General features: G+C 35.1%; 1 protein-coding gene across 2 annotated transcripts in view; it reads left to right on the top strand.

The window, feature by feature from the left end:
- adck1 (aarF domain containing kinase 1) overlaps window positions 1–21610 on the top strand; it is a 119351-nt gene that overhangs the window by 77943 nt on the left and 19798 nt on the right. For both annotated transcript variants that reach the window (XM_058749203.1, XM_058749202.1), the window contains 2 exons: window positions 12184–12333; window positions 13673–13870. In XM_058749203.1, coding sequence (XP_058605186.1) covers window positions 12184–12333; window positions 13673–13870 — 348 coding nt within the window. The remainder of the gene's footprint in view (window positions 1–12183; window positions 12334–13672; window positions 13871–21610) is intronic.

Here is a 21610-nt window from a genome sequence, read left to right as displayed (position 1 = left end):
TTGTGGGTCAGGCAATGCGAGGAATTATCTCTATTAGCAGTGATTCCTACATCACAGAGAATTGAGCGCTCTTTAAATAGCCACATGAGCCTTTGGGCTGCTGTGAGAGTCCTCCTCTACTCCACGAGGTCTCTAGAGGGTCCTGGATCTGTTACAGCATCCATGCTGCTCTGAGAGAGACTGAGTGTGGAGGGTGAATCAACCCTGATGCTATTTTTGCCTTAAGACGTTAGTAGTGTAGAGTGAATTTTGAGTAAAAATTATGTACTCGCGTTCAAAATTTGGGGTCATCAAGGCTGTATTATTTGATCAAAAACACAGTAATAATAACTGTAATATTGTAAAATATTATTACAATTTAAAATAACTCTTTTCTATTTTAATATGTTTCAGAATAGAATTCCTGTGACGGTAAAGCTGAATTTTCAGCAGCCATTACTACAGTCTTCAGTGTCACATGATCCTTTAGAAATCATTGTGATATGCTGATTTGGCATTCAAGAAACATTATCAGTGTTAAAAATGGTTGTGTTGCTTCATATTTTTGTGGAAACTGTGATACTTTTTTTCTGGATTTTTGATGAACAAAGTTAAAAAGCAGCATTTATTTGAAATAAAAGTAATCTCTTTTGATCAAGTCATATGTCTTTGCTGATCAAAAGTATTATTTAGAAAAATCTTACTCATCCAAACTAGTGTATATTGGTGCATAAAAATTGGTCTTAAATTCAATTTGTGGTGGTGTAAACAGTGATAATCTAACTTAGTAAAAACTTGGCAAAAACAAACTTTGCTAAGAGGTGTGTTTCGCTGAGTCATAAGCTACATTCACACAAGTGTGCTTTTTTTCTATGATCTGGCTGAGCCTGGCAGAGTGTGCGCATGTGTTGATATTATTTATGTGATTATTATGAAGTATGTAATGAGGAGGTGAAGACGCGCAGCTGTCACACAGAGCAGAGCCAGCGCTGGAGTGAAGCCGCTTGTCAAGTGTTGCTCCTTCATTTACAGCGCCTATTAAAAGCCTCAAACTCAATTATATTCCTCAGGAAGTTGAGTCCCCTTTGAGAGACGCTGTTATGAGGCACGCTAAAATGATTCGGTTTGTCTCAAAGAGTCATTACTGCAATAATAAGGTGCGAAAGACTGTAATCCACATCTTCTGAATCAAACCAAATCTTTGACTGTTTGAACCACTTGATGTTTGTTTTTTGTCTCCTCAGAAGTGTTTTAGGCTTACTGTTGGATCAGTTTGTGCTTCGTTGCCCTTGGTTTGTGCTCTGTCAAGTGATGGAATTGGTTTTATATAGAGAGATGTGTATGGACATACAGGTGGAGGCCACTGTATAAAAACAGTTTTCATACTTGCCTGATTTTGAGGACAACCTCTTGACTGACTTTGAGAAGGCTGTTAGTCTATTTAAAAAAATTTTGTTCTGAGCCCAAAAGATGATATTTTGAAGAATGTTGGTAACCAGATTAGGGCTGTCACGATTACTTGGTTCAATTCTAGTATTCATTTTTTCAAAAAAGTCCTCGAGTAATGAGTAACCTTGAGTAACCGGCAAAATACCGGAAGTGGCGCATTCCACTGACAAGAATCCATGGAACGCATGATTAGACCGTTTTCTGAGGCTGCGTGATATATTAATCCCATTTAAATATCATAATAAAGCATAATGCTATTGTGAATTCACAAACGCTACAATCCAATTAAATAAATATATATATATATAATAAATATATAAAAATATAGGTTTAATATCACAGAGTGGCTCTCTTCACAGTAAATGCTGCTCCGCACAAACTGTTATCACAGGGCTGCCAACTTTTGAGTTCAATTTGGAGTGGATGGGGGTTTTGGTAGGGTTTAGGGTTGTTTTTGGTTGAAGATGTAAGCCTATGTCATGAAACTTTGCTGCATGTACATGGTATGTGGTCATTGGTCCTGTTAGCAGCACGAAAATCTTATATTTTATTTAAATTCCGTAGCCTAGGATTATATGTAGCCTAGAAAGCGAGCAAAAAGGGCATCCATATAATCACTAAAAAGCCATCACTCACTTCAATTCACTCACTTCACCGGCATTTATGTGAGTGAATTCGGAGTAACTTGAACTGAATGGCCAATCAGAGGAGTTCAAGAAATCAACAGACATGTCTGTGATTGGCTACATTGCTCAACGCTACAAAAACACGTTTTTGACGCTTTCCAGAGTGCAAACACAAATGCGCACTGGAGCCTTTACCATGTTAATTATCTGATTACTCAATTTATCATCAGAATAGTTGACCAATTTCTTGATTACCAAAATAATCTTTAGTGACAGCCCTAAACCAGATAGTTGCTGGTAGACATTTACTTCCATAGTATGAAAAAAAAAATACTTTGGGAATCATTGGCTACCAGCAACTGTTTGATTACCAACATTCTTCAAAATATCTACTTTTGTCTTTAACAGAAGAAACAAATTCATATAAGTTTGGGAAAATATGTGGGTGAGTAAACGATGACAGAATTTTCATTTTTGGGTGAACTATCCCTTTAACCGCTTGTTTACCACCAGCGAATGTGAAGATTCTCCACCATCGTTCAGCGTGCGCTTGACGTCGTCCAATCAAACACGATGACTGTGACACTGAAGTGTGACAGTGAAGGATGGCGCTCCAGCGGTCGTCTCCTGCTGCAACACACTCGAGCTCTCTCTTCACTGTCGCCCCTGTCCAACCCACCAGATAACAAATAGAAAAGACGTAATTAATTACCATAATTGAAAGACAGCGTCCCTTTGAGATCAATTGTTTGTGGTGCTGGTGGCTCTTTCTCCCAGTGGTCACTGATTAATGGGATGCAGGACTGTAAATGGCCTCTCAGTAATGCTCTGTGTTGTTATGCATTAGCGGCTTGTAATGGAGGACTTTTTTTCCAGCTCCGCTGCGCTCTGCCTGTCAGACCGCTCGTCCTCTTTAAGGTGACTGTGAGTCGTGTTTCTACATGCCGACAGTGCTCGGCGCTGACAGTACAAAAAGCCTGCGCTGGCTTATCCTCCTGCTGAAAGGGACTTGTGGATAATGATACAGTGTATAATTGATATTATGAACACAGGCCTGTTTTCCTTTTTTTTTTTCCCCTCCTTTTGAAGAAGGCAGTGTCAAGGTGCCGGAACTAGGCGTTCTCCAGCTCCGTTCATGTGTGCGTCGCGGTTGTCAAGTATTTAGGTCAAACAGAGGCGTCCTAACAGGAAATCCCGACTGACAAGCGTGGCGGAGGTGAGATATTAAAGAAGACAGCTTGTCTTAGAGTGGATGACATGCTTGCAGATTGAAACAAACACTCCTTTCAGTACCTGACGCTCAGTCCGGGCATTTAACTGAGCCCTGGAACTACACTCAACCGCCGTAGTCACATATAACGTTTAATCAGCCCGGACCAGACGTCATAAATGATGCCTATGTAGAGGACTACGAATGTACGGCATTTATTATGGCCATGCTGAGGGATAGTGGCATTTGCTTAGCTTCTTCAAAACAACTAACTCAACTATTAAACTTTAGTGTGTTCCAAGCCATCTTCCATGCCCCAAGCCATTTCTTGGGACCATTTTATTATTATTTTTTTGTACCAGTAAGAAACTTCCTAGCAACCTCTGACAGTACTTTCGTCAGAAAATGTGAAATTTTAGCTGCAAAAGAAGGTGCTGAAATATATTTATTTCAAGTGGCCATTTGAAAATAAGGAATGCATGTCCCTATATAGTTTTTAGTTCAGTTTTAGTTATTTTAGAACATCAAGTTAAACAAAAATTTAAATGCTGCCTTGGCCAGCTATAAAATAAAATAAAATACAGGTATATTATATACATGTATTTTATTTAAAATAAAGGAAATGTTTTTTTAATGGTTTTAATTTGTTTCCATTTTAGTTTTGTTTTAGTTACATGCTGTATATTGTAATGACATAATACCTGTGTATCCATGAATCCACTTGAAGCATTAATTAAAAAATATATTTTTGTTAACCTGATGTACAAAAATAACTAATACTTAAATACACACACACACACACACACACACACACACACATATAATTAGAAACACCTAGGTATTCATACTATGAAAATAATTATTGCTTATTTTAAGTTTGTTTTTATAATTAAAAAATATATACATTACATTATTTTTTTATCTGTTTAATAATAAAGTGAAAGTATTCTCTAGCAAATCTCAAAATTAATATCCATTTTGTGTATTTTATATGTTTGTATTTTTGTGTAATTATGATGAAATTCACTTCTATATTTTAAGAAACAGAATAATTATGGACTTTGTATCAGCAAACATTTAATATTTTTTGCATCCCTAGATGTTAATGCATGTTATGTTTAAACATTGTTTTCTATCCCAACTCCTGATAAACCCTCAAAGCTTCTATTCTCAGCATCTTGTGGTGACTGAAGGTTCAAGAATACATAAGTTCCTGAGAAGTTGGTTAGACCAGCAGGTAGTAAAAGCTTTTGTCATAGACATTTGTGTATGTTGCGTTGCAGGGTTGTGGAAGGGAGAGAAAGATGATGCCAGAGGGCTGGACCTTCTTATCTCCCTCACAGATCTGCCAATTCAGCCGCACATGTGCCAGCCGCGGAGAGCAGCTCATTAGATTTAGTGCTGCGCTCTGTTAAAAGCCTTTCTCTTTGTCTTGCCCTGTATTGATCAGTGCGGGGCCAAGATTACAACAGGAAGGTTTAAATAAATCTGCTTTTTTAGAGTTAAATCCAATGACATTCGCTTTATATTGTCTCCATAAATAAGCAGATGCAATCAGCTCAGTTACCCAGGACGGAGAATGTGAATGATACGGATGTGTTTTTTTTGGTCTTTGGTTGGACTTAGGACAAGGGTGAATAGTTGGCTGGTCATCCAGAAAAGAGTAATTTGGGGTTAGTCATTCCAGTTTTTAATACCCTATGCATTTTAGACCAACTATGATCTGAGCTTCATGTCATTATGTTTTCCTCCTCCTGTTTTGTGTGTCAACTTGAAATCAAAATTGACCCTGTTTACTGCCTTAATGCATGTTCCAGGTCTAATCTGGCAAAAGTAAACATTTCGTCATGTTGTTTTGCCTGTGAAATTATTTTATAATACCAGGACTATTAGTTAACTTAAACTAAAATTAAAAATAAATAAATATTTTTTTGTTAACCTGATGTACTAAAATAACTAATACTTAAACACACACACACACACACACACAGTATATACTAAACAAAGTTAAATTGGAAGTTAAAAATGTGAAAATATAAAAATTAAAAACTGATTCAAAGTAATATTAAAATTATAAAAGCCTATAATAATAAATTAAAATAATAATAAATTAAAATATATTTTTGTTAACCTGATGTACAAAAATAACTAAAATACACACACACACACATATACACACACATACAGTATATACTAAACAAAGTTAAATTGGAAGTTAAAAATGTGAAAATATAAAAATAAAAAACTGATTCAAAGTAATATTGAAATAAAATAACTATAGTAATAAATTAAAATAATAATAAATAAATAAATAATAATAATAAATTAAAAAATATATTTTTGTTAACCTGATGTACAAAAATAACGAAAATACACACACACACACACACACACACACATATACAGTATATACTAAACAAAGTTAAATTGGAAGATTTGAAAATATAAAAATTAAAAGACTGTTTCAAAGATGTAATATTAAAGTGACATAAACTATAATAGTCCTGAAGGATATAATGAAATCCTGTCCTACATTTGTACTCATCTATCTTGTTTCATTCAGAAATATGAAATCTATAAAAAGTGGTTTTTGCAGCAGTTCAATTTTCCCATAAAAGTTCTTTAAAAAAAAAAAAAAAATTCTTAGTGTGAAGAACATTTAAACTATCTGAAGAACCTTTTTTCCATTATAAAGAATCTTTTGTGCAATGGGAAGGTTCCATAGATGTAGAAAGTTCATCATGGAAACATCATGCCAATAAGAAACCCTTATTTTTAAGAGTGTCAGACAAAAACCAGCTTTCATTGTGTGAATTGTCTGTAACACTTCTTCTTTTTTCCAGATCCTGAAAGAGAGAAAGTCTTTCAGGTGTTTTTCTATCTCTCTCATCGTTCTGCAGTGCCACAATGACATGATATTCACTCTGCCAGCAGAAGAGATCCATATGGAGAGTTTTTATTCTGTGTCAAGAGCCCCAGTAGGAGTAATTGCATCGTCCCTTCTGAAAAAAATTCAATCTAGTGCGACGCGACAGGCCAGCTGTGTTCAGGTAATGCTCAGGTAGACATCATCCGCTCAGGCCGTCCTCGCAGGTAATAACACGTGCGCACGTATGCGCACAAAGGCACCTTTCTCTGTCGTCTGCATCTTTCTGTCCCCAAAGAGAGCTTCTCTGGCAGGTGATTTCTTTGTGTCCCGTGACACAAACCACATCCTCAAACGAGTTCAAAAGGAAGGTGGGAGTCGTCTCACGTTTCCAACCGCTAGCTATTTTTAGCATGCTGTTGAAAGTAGCTGTCCCGTCCCTGATCTCCATGCTGGCTGAACCCCCCTTTGCAACATAGCATGCAGTAGACGTGTAAAGATGGCATCCTTCTAAACCACCAACATTAGCATTAAAGGAATCCTGTGCTGAGTCATTCTGACTAGGTGTCTGCATGTTATGTGTGATCGGTGCGCCAGCCCCCCTTCTGCTGAAACTTCAAACACGCGTCAGACACGCATTCATTTGGTGTGTGTACGTGTTGGCCGCTGGCAGGAATGCCCTGCTTTTTTCCCTCAGCTTCTTTGGTATGCAGTGCTGGTGAGGTTGTCAGAGCAGCCTGGCCCCTCGTCGTCTCCCTGCAGACGGTGCTCTGACGCTGCCAGGGAAACGGACTCATCAGTTTGGTGAAATGGGACAGAAAATATGATTTATTCTCTGCATGCACTCACTCCTACCCCAGCGGAAGAAGACAGCGGAGAGAGATCCTGGAAAGTCGGCAGAGAGGCTTGGAGAGAAGAGGAATTGGAGAATAGAAAGAATCTTTATTTGCAATGCTGCAAGCTAATTTTGCACTTCATTGACGCGTTCTTTAATCAATGGCAAATATTTGTTGTCGTGATGGCCTCCCTCCAACAGTTGGGGTTAGCGGAGCCCGGTGACCTTATATGGTTCCCGATTTTCTGGCTATTTCTTCAATGGATGAAAATGATCGTTTTGGCATTTTTTTTTTTTTTTCTATGAGATATTAATTACATTTTTGCACTGTTTTTAAAGTGAAATGGTGACAATGCAAAAGGTTCTTTATTTAACCTTTACATAATTTCACACATTTTAAAAAAAGTATACACAGGTGTTCAAAAGTTTGAAATATATAAGATTTTTAAAATGATTTTGAAAGAAATCTCTTATGCCATTTATTTTGAGGTTGCATTTACCTTATTAGAAATACAGTAAAACAGCTTTCTCAATTTTAATATATTTTAAAATATAATTAATTCCTGTGATGACAAAGCAGAAAGAAAGAGAAATAAAAAGAAAGAAATAAGAATATTAGAATGATTTCTGAAGGATCAAGAAGGTTGACACTGACAGTTGGAGAAATGGCTGCTGAATATTCATCTTTGCCATTACAGGAATAAATTATATTTTAAAATATATTAAAATAGAAAACTGATATTTTAGATTGTAATAATATTTCACAATATTGATGTATTTTACTGAGATTTGACCACCAGAAAATTCCAAAATATTTCTACTGTTTTAGAAACTAAATGTGTCTACTGACTGCAGCAAAGTGTAGGCAACACTACTTTTTTAGAGACAAATGGCATAAACTGGCAAGTTTGTAGTTTTTGCACGGGCTGAACATGAGAGCTGCATTTTTAATGAGTTGTTACCTTTTTGTTTGGTTGTAGCAACAATATGAGAGATTACACATTTTTCATATTGTGTGTTTGCAATCAGATAAGGCCACCAAGCAATGACCTATAAAACTACTCACATCACCTTTAAATAGCCTCACCCACTTTCTCTTTTCTTGCATCAAGTTCACTTTGGTCCACACAACTCCTTTTAATCTGCCTTTTGCATACCCTTCGCAACGCACCCTGCCTTGGGGATATTCGTCTGCGTCTTCCCTCCAAGGGCACTGTTGATGAGCTTTTCATCCGCCGCATCCTAAAGTGTTTATTAGCATACTAAAACTCCTCTCGCTGTCTATGCATGCCCAATCAGGCCTTTAGGGGTCCTCTGCCATCCCAGGATGCATTGCTTTTAGTATAGTGATTATTATTGTGAGCTTTGGGTTACTTAGGGATCTGACTGTCTGACCTTTCTGCATTCTTTACTCACTTTAGTTAATATAATTTTTTTTTTTTTTTACACAAATTACAGGGGTTAATCTGTTGATTTAAAAGTTTGGTGAAGTTCACCAAGGGATAGTTTAACCAAAAATGAAAATTGTCACTCACCCTCAAGTTGTTCCAAACCTGTGGCTACCATCAACAGTTGACGGTAGCCATTGACTTCCATAGTATGGAAAAAATTGTATTTAAGTCAATGGCTACTGTCAACTGTTTGGTTACCAACATTCTTCAAAATGTCCTTTACTGTGTTCTATAGGAGAAATAAACTCGTACAGGTTTGAAACAAGTGAAGGGTGAGTAAATTATAACAATTACAATTTTTGGGTGAACTATCCCTTTAAGAATAAATATAAAAAAAAAAAAAAAAATATATATATATATATATATATATATATATATATATATATATATATATATATATATATATACACACACAGTCATGGCCAAAAATATCGGCACCCTTGGTAAATACGATCAAAGGCGGCTGTGAAAATTAATCTGCATTGTTAATCCTTTTGATCTTTTATTTTATTTTATTTATTCACAAAAATCTAACCTTTCATTGGATAATAAGAATTTAAAATGGGGGGGAAATGTCATTATGAAATAAATGTTTTTCTCAAATACACATTGGACACAATTATTGACACCCCTAGAAATTCTCCCTAGTAAAATATCTCTGAAGTATATTCCCATTCATATTCACAATTTTGAGCACTTCAGGGTGATTATGAACATGAAATTATCCAGCCATGGATTCCTGTTTCACAGAAATATAAATAGGAGGGAAAACAAAGCCCAAATTCCTTTAATCATCCATCACAATGAGAAAAACCAAAGAATACATTTCTGATGTGCAGCAAAAGATAATTGTGCTTCATAAATTAGTGAAGTGGCTTTAAGAAAAGAGCTAGAGCAGTGAAAAATTCCTATTTCCACCATCAGGGCAATAATTAAGAATTTTCAATCAACATAAAATGATACGAAACTGCCTGGAAGAGGACGTGTGTTTATATCGTCCTAATGCACGGTGAGAAGGAGAGTTTGAGTGGCTAAAGACTCTCCAAGGACCACAGCTGGAGAATTGCAGAAAATAGTTGAGTCTCGAGGTCAGAAAACGTAAAAGAAAATGATCAAACAGCACCTACATCATCAGATTTTGTTTGGGAGGGTTTCAAGAAAAATTCTCCTCGCTAATCCAAAAACAATCTCCAGAAACAATATTCAGTTATCAGACATGACTGGAACTTCAAATGGGACTGGCTTGTATGGTCAGATGAAACTAAAAAATGAGCTTTTTAGCAGCAAACACTCAAGATGGGTTTGGTGCACACAGGGATAAAAGGTACCCCATGTGTACAATGAAATATACTGCTGTATTTTTGGTGTTGTGGGCCTATATTTCTGCTGGAGGTCCTGGACATCTTGTTTAGACACATGGAATCATGGATTCTATCAAATACCAACAGATCAAAAATCAATAAGTGACTGACTGTTAGAAATCTTATAATGGGCCATGTTTGGATCTTCCAACCGTACAATAATCCAAACACAAACCTCACAAACAACACAAAAATGCCATTCCAGTCCTCTGACCTGAACCCTATAGAAAATGAGTGGGTGAACTGAAGATAAGCAGCACCAACATGAAGCTGGGAATCTGAAGGGTCTGGAGTGATTCTGGATGAAGGAATGATCTCCTGTCAGGTGTTCTCTAACCTCATCAGGCATATAGTAATTTTATAGGAGAAAATTTAGAGCTGAATTTTAGATATATCACCCCATTTTAAATTCTTATTATACAATGAAAGGTTAGATTTTTGTGATTTAAAAAAAAGATCAAAAGGATTAACAATGCAGATTAATTTTCACAGCCTTCTTTGATCATATTTACCAAGGGTGCCGATATTTTTGGACATGACTGTATGTGTGTGTGTGTGTATATGTATATATATATATATATATATATATATATATATATATATATATATATATATATATATATATATATATATATATATATATATATATATATATATATATATATATATATATATAATTTTTCCTGTTAAACAGTTTTATATTAAAGTTACATCTGCTTTATTTTTGCAACTTTTTAATTAACTAATTATCTGCAATCTTTGTTTTATTATGTCACCAGTATTGACTACAACTGTCTGTTCTCATAAGAGCCGCTTGGTGTTTGGTCATTCATACAGCTCAGAGCAGCGGCTCTGGTGTCTGAGTCACACCACACTGTCATTGTTTTACATTTTGGATGACATAATGGATTTAGATCACCGCTTTTGTGAGCTCCATAATCTTGAAAAGCAATTTACGATGAATCACATCAATTCACAGGGACTTCATAAACTCCCAGCCATTTACGTGCATCATACACATGGGTGTTTGTCTGGGCACGATCAGTATGTATCGTGCCACAGAATATACATCGAGTCAGGACAAATAAATGCCCTGTGCGTCACCACATTCCAATGAAATTTTTTCTCATAAATTTCAAAGCTACATTTGCATTTCCAGAAGAAAATACCAATTCCTGCAAGGCAGCAAAGAAATTTGTGCAATCCTGTAATTACTGTATGAAAATAAATGAAAAATGAAATAATTAAGCTAAACAATGAATTAATTCCAATTATTGGGGTAAACTGTAAGTGGACACCAGCCAGGGGAGTATGAATAGATGCTTGATTTATTCTCTGTGCATCAGACTGACATTTCCTCATCCTACTTCACATTGGCTCTCTGCATTATAACACAGCTGAGGGGAGATGCTTATCGCAACTTATCTTCAAAGAGTGAGAGTGGGTGGAATAATTGCATTGGGGGTTGTTTTATAATAAATACTTTCTCATCTGTTGGGGCCACGCCATCTTCGGGAAATGTTTTACGTAATCTTAAATGGGCTCCTTATTTGTCAGCATGGAAGTTGACATGTACCATTTATGCTATATGTTGTATTTCTGCCATTTCTTAATATTGTTTAGGCCTTATGTCTTTTATTTTGAAAGGTTGCAAGGTTTTATTGATTCTAGGTCGATTACTTGGATTGCTGCTTTTAATCAGTGTTATGTACTCCACTTTTTTTATTAGTCTTATAAATCTGAGGAAATTAAAGCTATCCCTGGCCTATTATTAAAAAATATTTACAAACATTTTCCATGAAGGTGTAAGCATTATATAGGTTTGCTTATTTTTAATGTACTTAAAGTGCTTTTATTTGTAATATATTAAACAATTTATATTGCTTATTACTTAGAATAAATACTTATTTCTATATCATATATATATTATGTGTTTGTAGTATTTGTACTTAGTATAAATAGCTTACTGAGTAACACTAAGCTATTCAAATTGTATTTATTAAAATTTTTACATTTAAATCATTATATATATAAACATTATGTAAAGCTTAGTGTGCGTTTTATACTAATATTTAATACTTCCTCCTGTTCTAATGTAATATGCAAATATAAGTGTGCCATTAGAATTTTTTATTTTATTTATATATATATATATATATATATATATATATATATATATATATATATATATATATATATATATATATATATATATTGTTCATTATAGCATTAAACAAAACTAAATAGTATTTAAATAAATCTTTGCTTTTAAGGCCAGTTTCACATAAAACTGCCATACAGCACGAGTATCTATGTTCTCTAACCTGCATCTGTATCTAGTATCTAACCTGTTTTTTATATCTCTATTTCTTTACTTTCCTCTCCCTTCTCCTTCCTTTTCCTTAGATCTCCAGGAATCTAGGCAAGATATACAGTGAGATGATATTCGTCAATGGATTCGTGCACTGCGATCCTCACCCTGGCAACGTGCTGGTGCGAAAGTGTCCTCAAAGCAATAAGACGGAAATTGTGTTACTCGATCACGGCCTGTATCAGGTAAGACATCGGCCGAGGCTGCCACAGACTCGACATAGAAGCAAATTCATCACATATTACACCCCATTATTCACCTGCTGGCTCCCAGGTCAGCTGCGCACTCAGGTCTGTATGTGCCACAGCAGACTAAAAGCATTTCATTTAAGTGGCCCTGAAGCTCTAGTGTGTTTTAAGAAGTGCACATTTCCACCTCCCTCTTATTACAAGCAGATATGCAAACACACCGATATACATTCTCCTGTAGTTCACTGAACTTCTGTATTCCCAGTAGATGTGGTGGCTCTTAATAAATCCATGGAGATAATGTGGTGATAAATATGATAAAGCCGTTCTAGCAATGACATTTGGTTACTTTCTTGGTCCAAAACACTAATTCATGGCATGTCATGTTAAGTTTGCTGAAAGCCATGGGTTGGGTCTGTGTTGATTAATTGGAGTGGCAGAATGGTGTAGTCCTTGTGGTATTCCAGTGAATTCTGTTTGTGTCAGTGAGGGATTTGCTGGCCTTTAATTTAACCCGAAGCAGTTAATGAGGCCCACAAGATTTCACATTAGCAACTATCAAGTAATCTCATCTGTCTTTCTGTAATACTAACAACATCATAAAACACAAATTTCCATTTATTCAGCCATCTAAGACTCTTGATAGCTCACAATATTTGGATTATTAGTTTATGGTGACATTTGGTGACCATTCATAAGTACACCACCATTCAAAGGTTTGGGGTCAGTATGATTTTTTTAGTAAGAAATTAATACTTTTATTCAGCAAGGATGCATTAAATTGATCAAAAGTCACAGTAGGGACTTATAATGTTACAAAAGATTTCCATTTCAAATAAATACTGTTCTTTTGAACTTTCTATTCCTCAAAGAATCCTAAAAAAAAAAAGTATTGTTTCCACAAATGTTTCCTCAAAATAAATAATAAGAAGAAATTATTCCTGAGCAACAAGTCAGCATATTAGAATGACTTCTGAAGGATAATGGCAGCTGAAAATATTAAAATAGAAAACAGCTATTTGAAATTATAATAATATTTCATAATGTTTACTGCATTTTTGATCAAATAAATGTGTCGATAAGGATTAAAAGCCTTCTTAAAGAGTGTAAATGTAATTCTGTAGGGTTATCAAGATATTGCTCTTGAACATCCTGACTTCTCAACCAATACACTAAATTTGAGGCAGAAATATCTTTTGGGCTTAGAGAAACCAGTTTGAGAACATTCATTATTTTTATGGTTTCGCTTGGTGACTCTACTGCTGCACTTTTACTTATAAGCATTTGTTCAGATGCTGCAAACCCTTTAACAGAATAAGTTGTGTCTCTGTCCAAGGTGCTGAACCAGGACTTCAGGCTGGACTACTGCAGACTGTGGCAGAGTTTGATAAAGGGAGACTTGAAAGGCATCGAGCGTTACAGCAGGCGTCTGGGCGCAGGGGATCTCTATCCTCTGTTCGCTTGTGTCCTCACCGCACGCTCCTGGACGTCAGTAAATGCTGGCATCAGCCAGACACCTGTCACTCAGTCTGAGGTAATCTATAAGCATAACTGATACCATTTGTATGAGGTTGTATGAGGGTATTTTGACCAGGCCTGCAACATACACTATCAATATGTAGTTTTGACACACGTACTTATTATTTATTAAGACTGTTTTCCATATAAAATAACACAGATGTTATGTAGTGATCCAAAAAATTATCTTCAATTTTAGCTAAACCAAAGTAGCCACCTTTTTAGACAATTCATACATGCATAGATCCATTTATACATAGGCACAATATATATTTGTCTATAAAACTAATCTGAAGCACTTGAGGGTAATAGTTTAAGCTTTAGATTTTTTTTAAGATCATGATAAACAAAAGTTTGTCCATTCTTTGGACTGTATTTTTTATTCTTATTGCCAGAACGAAGCTAAACAGTTGGTAACAGTGGTAACTTAATCAGGAATTTAACACAGATGAAAACAAGGCTGTGATTTTCTGTATGTACAGTGGCACACTCTGTATAAACAGGGTTTCTACAGGGTCTTTAAATTAAAAAAATTCCTTCACAAATGTAATGCCTTAAAGGCATTAAATAAGAGCAGAAAGTCTTAAATTCCTAAACCCTTGGCCTTAAATGTTGCATCCATTGCAAAAAAAAAGAATATATTCCTCAGTACTCACAAATAAATATATAAATCCTTTACTTCAGATACAAATGTGAAATGAAGTCCAGAAAAACTGAACAAATTGAAGTGTTTATGCTTAAAACAATAACAAATATCTGTCAGTGGGGTATGAAAACTTGTTTTCCCTGTTTTTTCTTGTTTTAATCGTAAGCTTACTTCATTTTGATCAATTTAAATGAAAACGAGTTCTTATCTTAAGCTTTTCAAGTAAATGTATCTAGATATTTGCACTGGGAAAAGTAATGGGGATGAACATCACTTTTTTTGCGGAGTGATCAGAAGGTACAGAAAGTTATTTCTCTATTTTAGTGGTTGGGATCAGAGCTATTCAATCTGTCAGTTTTTTTTTTTTTTTTGGTGAAATTAATTAAAAATTAATGGATAACAGTTGAAAGGTATATTTTCAAACTTTAAAGTACTCCTAATACAACTCATTGTTTACTTCCTAGACATTTACATTTTAGAGAACTTGAAGTTTTGTGTCCCCTTTCATTTAATTCTTAAATATTCTTTATTTTGTCTTAAAAAGGTCTTCAGGTTTCCGTCATGAAACCTGCAGAAACCCTCTTAGATCATTTCATTTTCAGAATTTTCAAAACTGTTGGCCTAAATGGAATTTTTGTTTACTGAAAGTGTTCAGCTGACAAAAAGTCTTCCTGGGGGAAAAACAATCATTATGTTGTTAAACAGCAATGCAACCCATTGGACACACTGTACTTCTATCCCTCACAGCCTCGTTTTCATTCCTGTCAGAAATGGGTCTATACCAGGAAGTGGTCAAAACATAAGACACCCCTCCTTCTGCAGGCAATATTGAAAAAACATTAGGGATGTGAAAACTGAAGTGCTATTTAATTGTTAGTGGTGGCAAAGGGCCACAATAACACCTGTTAACCACATTTCTGAACAAGGTTCACCTGTCCTCTCATTAAAACTGCATAACTAACTGTCCAGGTGGCTGGCCTGGTGGCCCCGTGGCCAGAGGAGTGCTGTTGGGTTGGTGTGATGGTGGTAGAGGGTTTCTGAAGGCCAGGCCTGGCCGGAGCTGGCCTCTGTGGGGGACGTTTGACCATCTGGAGGGTGTCAGGGACATTTATTTATACTTTTATTGCATAACCTTTTACGGGACGTAAAACAGTTTGGGCTGTACAAGCATATTATATCAGAGCATCAGAGTAGTCTTCACTAACACACTATTTGTTACAGCATACATTAAAGCTATCATATTAATATAGGCCTAATATAATGAATGATAAAATATTAAGCTTTCAGCATTATTGATGAGTATGCATATTAGAACAGAAGTATTTAGTATTAGTATAAAAATACACATTTTAAGTTTTATAATATGATGTTTTTCATATAGACTTCTAAATTTAAAATAAAATTTTAATGGTTTTGTTAGTTGACTATGTATATCAAGATTTAAATAATATTATATAAATGTAAATCTTTTATTTTTAATATACTTTTTCTTGATGTAATCTATAACTTTATTTTTCTTTCTATACTACTAAATATTAATAAAATATAATTTCTTAGTTTAAATCCTGTGGCTTACTAAATAACACCAAGCCATTTGAATTGTATTAATTATGTAAAGTTTAAATCATTGTATAAAATATTATAAAAAGCTTAGTGTTTTTTTATAGTGCTGAATAGTTCCTCCTGTTCTAATGTAAGATGCATAGTCATCTCTAAGTAACCCATTCAAATTATATTCATTAACATTTTTACATTTATCTAAAGTTTTATTTTATTATATTAAAATATATATAAATTCAAAGTGTGTTTTTATACTAATGATGAATAATTCATTCTGTTCTATAGTCAACTATAAGTATCTGGATTTATTTTAAGTGAATCTGGATTTATTTTGCTCCTTTTAATTTGACAAAACCAAACAGGATACAGTACCAGCATTTCACTCCATCAGATATACTCAACTATTAGCTGATTTGCTGCTTACTTGTTTTCAGATCCCCATCAGTTTCAGGAGCATTCCACTTAGGCCTATTTAGTCAGTCATCTCAGCGTGCGGCATTTGAGTGCACTTTCCTGCAGGTGGCTTTTCTTTGTAGATTAATTACCCAGAAGCCTTTGCGAGGATAATTATGGCCCGGTCCATGGCCACTTGTGTTGGGTGTGCTTTTTTAGTGGGGTGTAGTACCTCTTCCCTTCTCTCTGCCCCTCTGAAAGTGTCTGATTCTCCAAGCCATGCAAAAGTCTCAGCAGCCATTCCTCCCCCCAACATCATCAAATAACCAGTATGTTTTGAAGTAGTCTGGTCTGCCATAATTACAGGCAGTTATAAAGGCAGATTTCACATGTACAGCTGTGGCATTTGCAGAAAGGGAGGCTGCCTCATCTGCATAAGAATGGAGAGATAAGAACATATTGTATTGCCAGCACAGAATAATGGGCGTTAAAAACTACAACAACAGAGCTTCGTGCTTTATGTTCCAGAAGAGAAGACAACGAATTCTTGTGCTTGAGTCTATATGTCTAGAAGAATGTACTTTGTGCAAGGGTTTTTATTGATAATTCAGATAGTGAAATCAGACTCCAGCAGAATTACCACCATTTGTCAAGTAGACATTATATAGTATTTCATGTAGATTTATGTAATTAACATAAATATATATATATATACTGTACACTGCCATTCAAAAGTAAGATTTTTTTTATTTGTATATAATTCATTTAAATTTACTATTTCAATTAAATGGTGTTCTTTTAAACTGACTCTTCAACAAAGAACCTTGAAAAAAAATCATGGTTTCCACAAAAGCATTAAGCAGCACATCTGTTTTCAATATTAATAATAATACGAAATGTTTGCTGAACATGAGGATCATGTGACACTTAAGACTGAAGTAATGGCTGCTGAAAATTCAGCTAATTAATAAATAACATTTTAAAATGTATTAATAGAAAACTGTTATTTTGAATTGCAACTTCTTTCAAAAACATAAAAAAGTCTTAGACCCCAAATTTGATCAGCTTTCCATGAGAATCAAACCCAACCATGTTAGTACCATTCTAAAAGTTGAGCTACAGGAATGTTGATATCGTACTTTTAATGTTCTGCAACCTTTCTGACATCTGCCATCTTTGCTTTTCTTTTTAATTGCCGTTTTTTAATTGTTAATTAGTTCTGCAGTGCTAGATGCTGGACTGTATTTCCCAGCATGCATCGTAGCATGAATAAATCATCCAGATTACTAATTCAGTGTTTAGTGTTTTTGCACTGGTGTTGTTCGTTTTGAGTTAGGTATCATGTGGTGACAGCAGAGCATGCATTTCTTCTCTTAATAATGTGTTTTCGAGTGTTACCATTGTTGTGGAATGTAACCAGTCTAAAGCAATGCTCAAGAACATATTTATAGTAGTGGTTTATTGAGTCTTGGAGAGCTGTCCGCATGGCTCACCTCACAGGTCAGAGTGAGCAGATGCAAACGCACACCTCACACTTGCCTCATCTGACCCCACACTCTGTTACCATCCACTGACTGCATCTCCACTGCTTCCACAGGGTTATTTACAAATCGAGCGGGCCTTTGGTAATATCTTATGTCTTTGTATTTTGTAGACGGTGCATCTTTTCAAAAAAAGTTTTTCACTTTATTATGTGACATAGTTAAACCTAAAAGATTGATGACATTTATCGATACCAAGAAGAAAATTGAGCGATTCTGTACACTGCATTTGCATATAATATAGACTGCTAATTTGCCTCCTTTGTCAGTTTTTGGGTCTTTTTCTTAAATTTTCTAATTTAGTAGATGAGGTTAAAGAAGTCTGTGATGATCTGTTGTATAGGATGAATCATGCTTGGCTCAAAGCCCCCATGGCGTCACTGGCTCACACACTTTTTTTTTAAAAGTTTTCTTTGTGCCATATCTTTGTTTTATTTTACCTTTGCTGTTGTCCTAACTCATTACCAGTGGTTTAGAGGAAATATGTACCCAGGTATTCATTTTAATAATTTGTCCATGTGCACATATATTAGATCAGATTATATTGAATATACTTTTAAAAATAAAGGTTCTTCATTGGCATTTATGGTTTAATGAATTGTCTGTATCATCCATGGAAGATTCGATTTATGCATTTAGCAGATGCTTTAATTTTATTTGTATATTGTAATTTCTAACGAAGAAAACACACATATATATATATATATATATATATATATATATATATATTCATATAATACTCATAATACACAGTACCAAGTTTATTAGACAGATTAGAAAACAAGTTAGAGAGGAGGAGGCTTACAAAAGTCTTATAAATTATACAGAATGAGTTTTTTTGAGAAAGTAAAACTGCACAAAGTTTCCTGTGAGGGGTAGGTTTAGGTGTAGGGTTGGTGCAGGGCGATACAATATAAAAACCATTACGCCTATGGAATGTCCCCACAATTCACAAAAACAAACGTGTGTGTGTGTGTGTGTGTGTGTGTTTGGAGGTTGGCATCTCATTCCACCAGGGAGGATGAAAGTTTTGGAGAGTGACTTTTTGCCTCTTTCTTTTGCATAAAAGGTTCTTTATAGTAGTATATAGTTCTAAGGTTCCTTGTAGTACAAACAATTGTGGTAACACTTTAGTATAGGGACCAGTTCTCACTAACTAGTTAACTAGTTGCTTATTAGTATGTCTGTTATTAATATATTGGCAGTTTTTTAGTACTTATAATGCACATATTCTGCATGACCATATTCTACATCCCTAATCCTACCAAATACCTATATTTACAACTATTTTACAGAAAATTAAGCAGCAAATTAGGAATTTATTGAGGCAAAAGTCATAGTTAATGTTTGTTAATGGCAAGAATTGGACCTTACACATTAGAGAAAAATTCTAGTGTGCTTGCAGATTTAGTTTTTAGTGTGTATGGACAGTATGTACTTTCGTTTTTTTCATTCTTGACTAAAGTCTTTCACTTAGACTGCAGAGCTGTATAGTAAGTCAGTATGCTGGTTAAGTTTAGAGTGATTAGAGTTGTTTACTGGTGTAGCTATGAGCAAAAAAAACCTAAACAAAACAAGCCTTCTCCGCTTTCTTGCAGCGGTTGTTTTTGTGAGACAGAAGAAGAGTGTTATGAGCACTTGCAATGATTTTGATTGACGGGAAGGTGACATGTCATCGGTTTTAGCAGGGTGGACATTTTTGCACTCCACAAATGTCTAGAAATGCTAAGCATGTAAGATACAAACATAAAGCCTCGACTTGTTATATTATTCGACCATGTGCATTTGAACCCATTTAATTTCTTGCTTCAGATATTTGCATTGCCATAGTTGTCATTTTTCTCAGAATTTTTATTGGGCATTTGTTGCTTCTGAGATGTTGTACATTGTATTTATTGACAGCATGAGTAGAACAGAACCTTTTCTTTTTTTAGGAAGGGAATCGATAATATATAGTTGGGTGTGCACACTTATTTTGTTATACCTGTGGCAGTATTTTTGAAAATAACACGTATAGGGAAACATTTTAAGATGTAATTTGCACCAACCAAAAGTTATTTTTAATGAGAACTGGCAACTTAATGTGGCTTGGTGTGAAGTTATGCAGCTAAGCAAAGTTTTATGATCATATTTCATAAAACTTCAGTGTTGCTTCCTGTGCATCCTTATTGAAGTCTGAAAGCTTTAGTCCCAATTCATTGACAGATTTTTCATTTTTTGGTCAACTATTCCAGTAGTGGAGGTGTAACTTGCTTAACAGTGAAAGTCAATGAGAAATCCTCAAACATATTAGCGCATATGTTTGTGTGTGAGATGGTGTTTGTTTAAGTAACAGTGCTTTGAGCTCTCTCATTGTGTGATTGAGATCACAGCTGCCCTCCTGACCGTCTGAAGAGCTCTCAGTATCTAAACTCTCTGTGTCCAGTGCAGTGCATTTCCTATTCACAGCCAGCCTGCTTTGTACAGGACTATCAATATTAATGTAGTCGTCTCTACAGAAACCAGCGTTAGCATAAGAGTGGCTCCTCTCTGTCATTCTAACACTGAATAGAGATGCACTTGCATTAAATCTCCAATCAGCATTCAGTTTTACACATGGTCATTAAATGCTGAAATAATATGAATACCCTAGGAATATTTTTTGCTTAAGAATCCAGCTTGTTGTCTGTTAATCAAATTCATTGCTTTGATGCATGCATGCAGTTTGTGTGTGTGGTTTGTGACATTTTTTTTATGTATTACAATTCTTTATTCAGTTCTAGTTCATTTTGACAAATTATATTTGGTGTGCCTCGGCATGTTTAAAATATATATTTATTATATTTAAATGTATTATTAATGCTAATATTTTTGCTATTACTGTTAGTTTTCTATATAGATAGATTTTAATTTTGTAAGTAAATTTATACATAGGCACAATGTATGTTTGACAGCAATACTAATTTTAAGCATTTAAGTCTAAGTTTTCAGATCGAAAGGTTTCATGAGAAACCTAAATTCATTCAAGTATGTCCAGGCTTTTGTGTATATAACCACAATATTAGATCAATATCAAACACCACCAATTCTGTTGTTCAGCTTTGTAGTTTCCCTCTGGACAGCAACATTCATTCCAACAGTCCACATGAAAAGAAAATGTGCGCACGCACAAAAACTCAACTGGAGCTACAGGTTTCTGTATTTGAAGTGCAGTAAAGGCAAAACCACTCAAACATTTTGATAAACACACACCATTAGTGTTGCAAGTGAAGTGGAGTGCTGGTCAATATGGGCCTGCCCCCTCATTAGAGAACACGCACTCCTCGTCTGCCAGACCTCCACAGATAAAAGGGTTCTCTCTCTCTCTCTTTCTCTCCATCAGCCTCTCATAGGTCTGCCTCAGCAATTACCTGCTACCCAGCACTGCCACTGCCCACAGAAACCACAGCCCTATTAACTACACACATTTTTTATTTCAGCATGTTGTACCTACAATATGCTGTTACCCATTCACTGTCTTTATTTGACTTTCTGTACTGTAAGTCCTTGTTTATATATGTACCTCTTAGCTTTTGTACCTGTCTGTCTATATGCACAAATTTCATATTCTATGAAGCCACTTCTATGAACATTATCA

The sequence above is a fragment of the Onychostoma macrolepis genome, chromosome 17, assembly GCF_012432095.1.
Source record: "Onychostoma macrolepis isolate SWU-2019 chromosome 17, ASM1243209v1, whole genome shotgun sequence".
In the NCBI taxonomy this organism is placed as follows: Eukaryota; Metazoa; Chordata; class Actinopteri; order Cypriniformes; family Cyprinidae; genus Onychostoma; species Onychostoma macrolepis.
The sequence above is the reverse complement of the archived record's forward strand: the minus strand, read 5'-3'. Positions and strand labels throughout refer to the sequence as shown.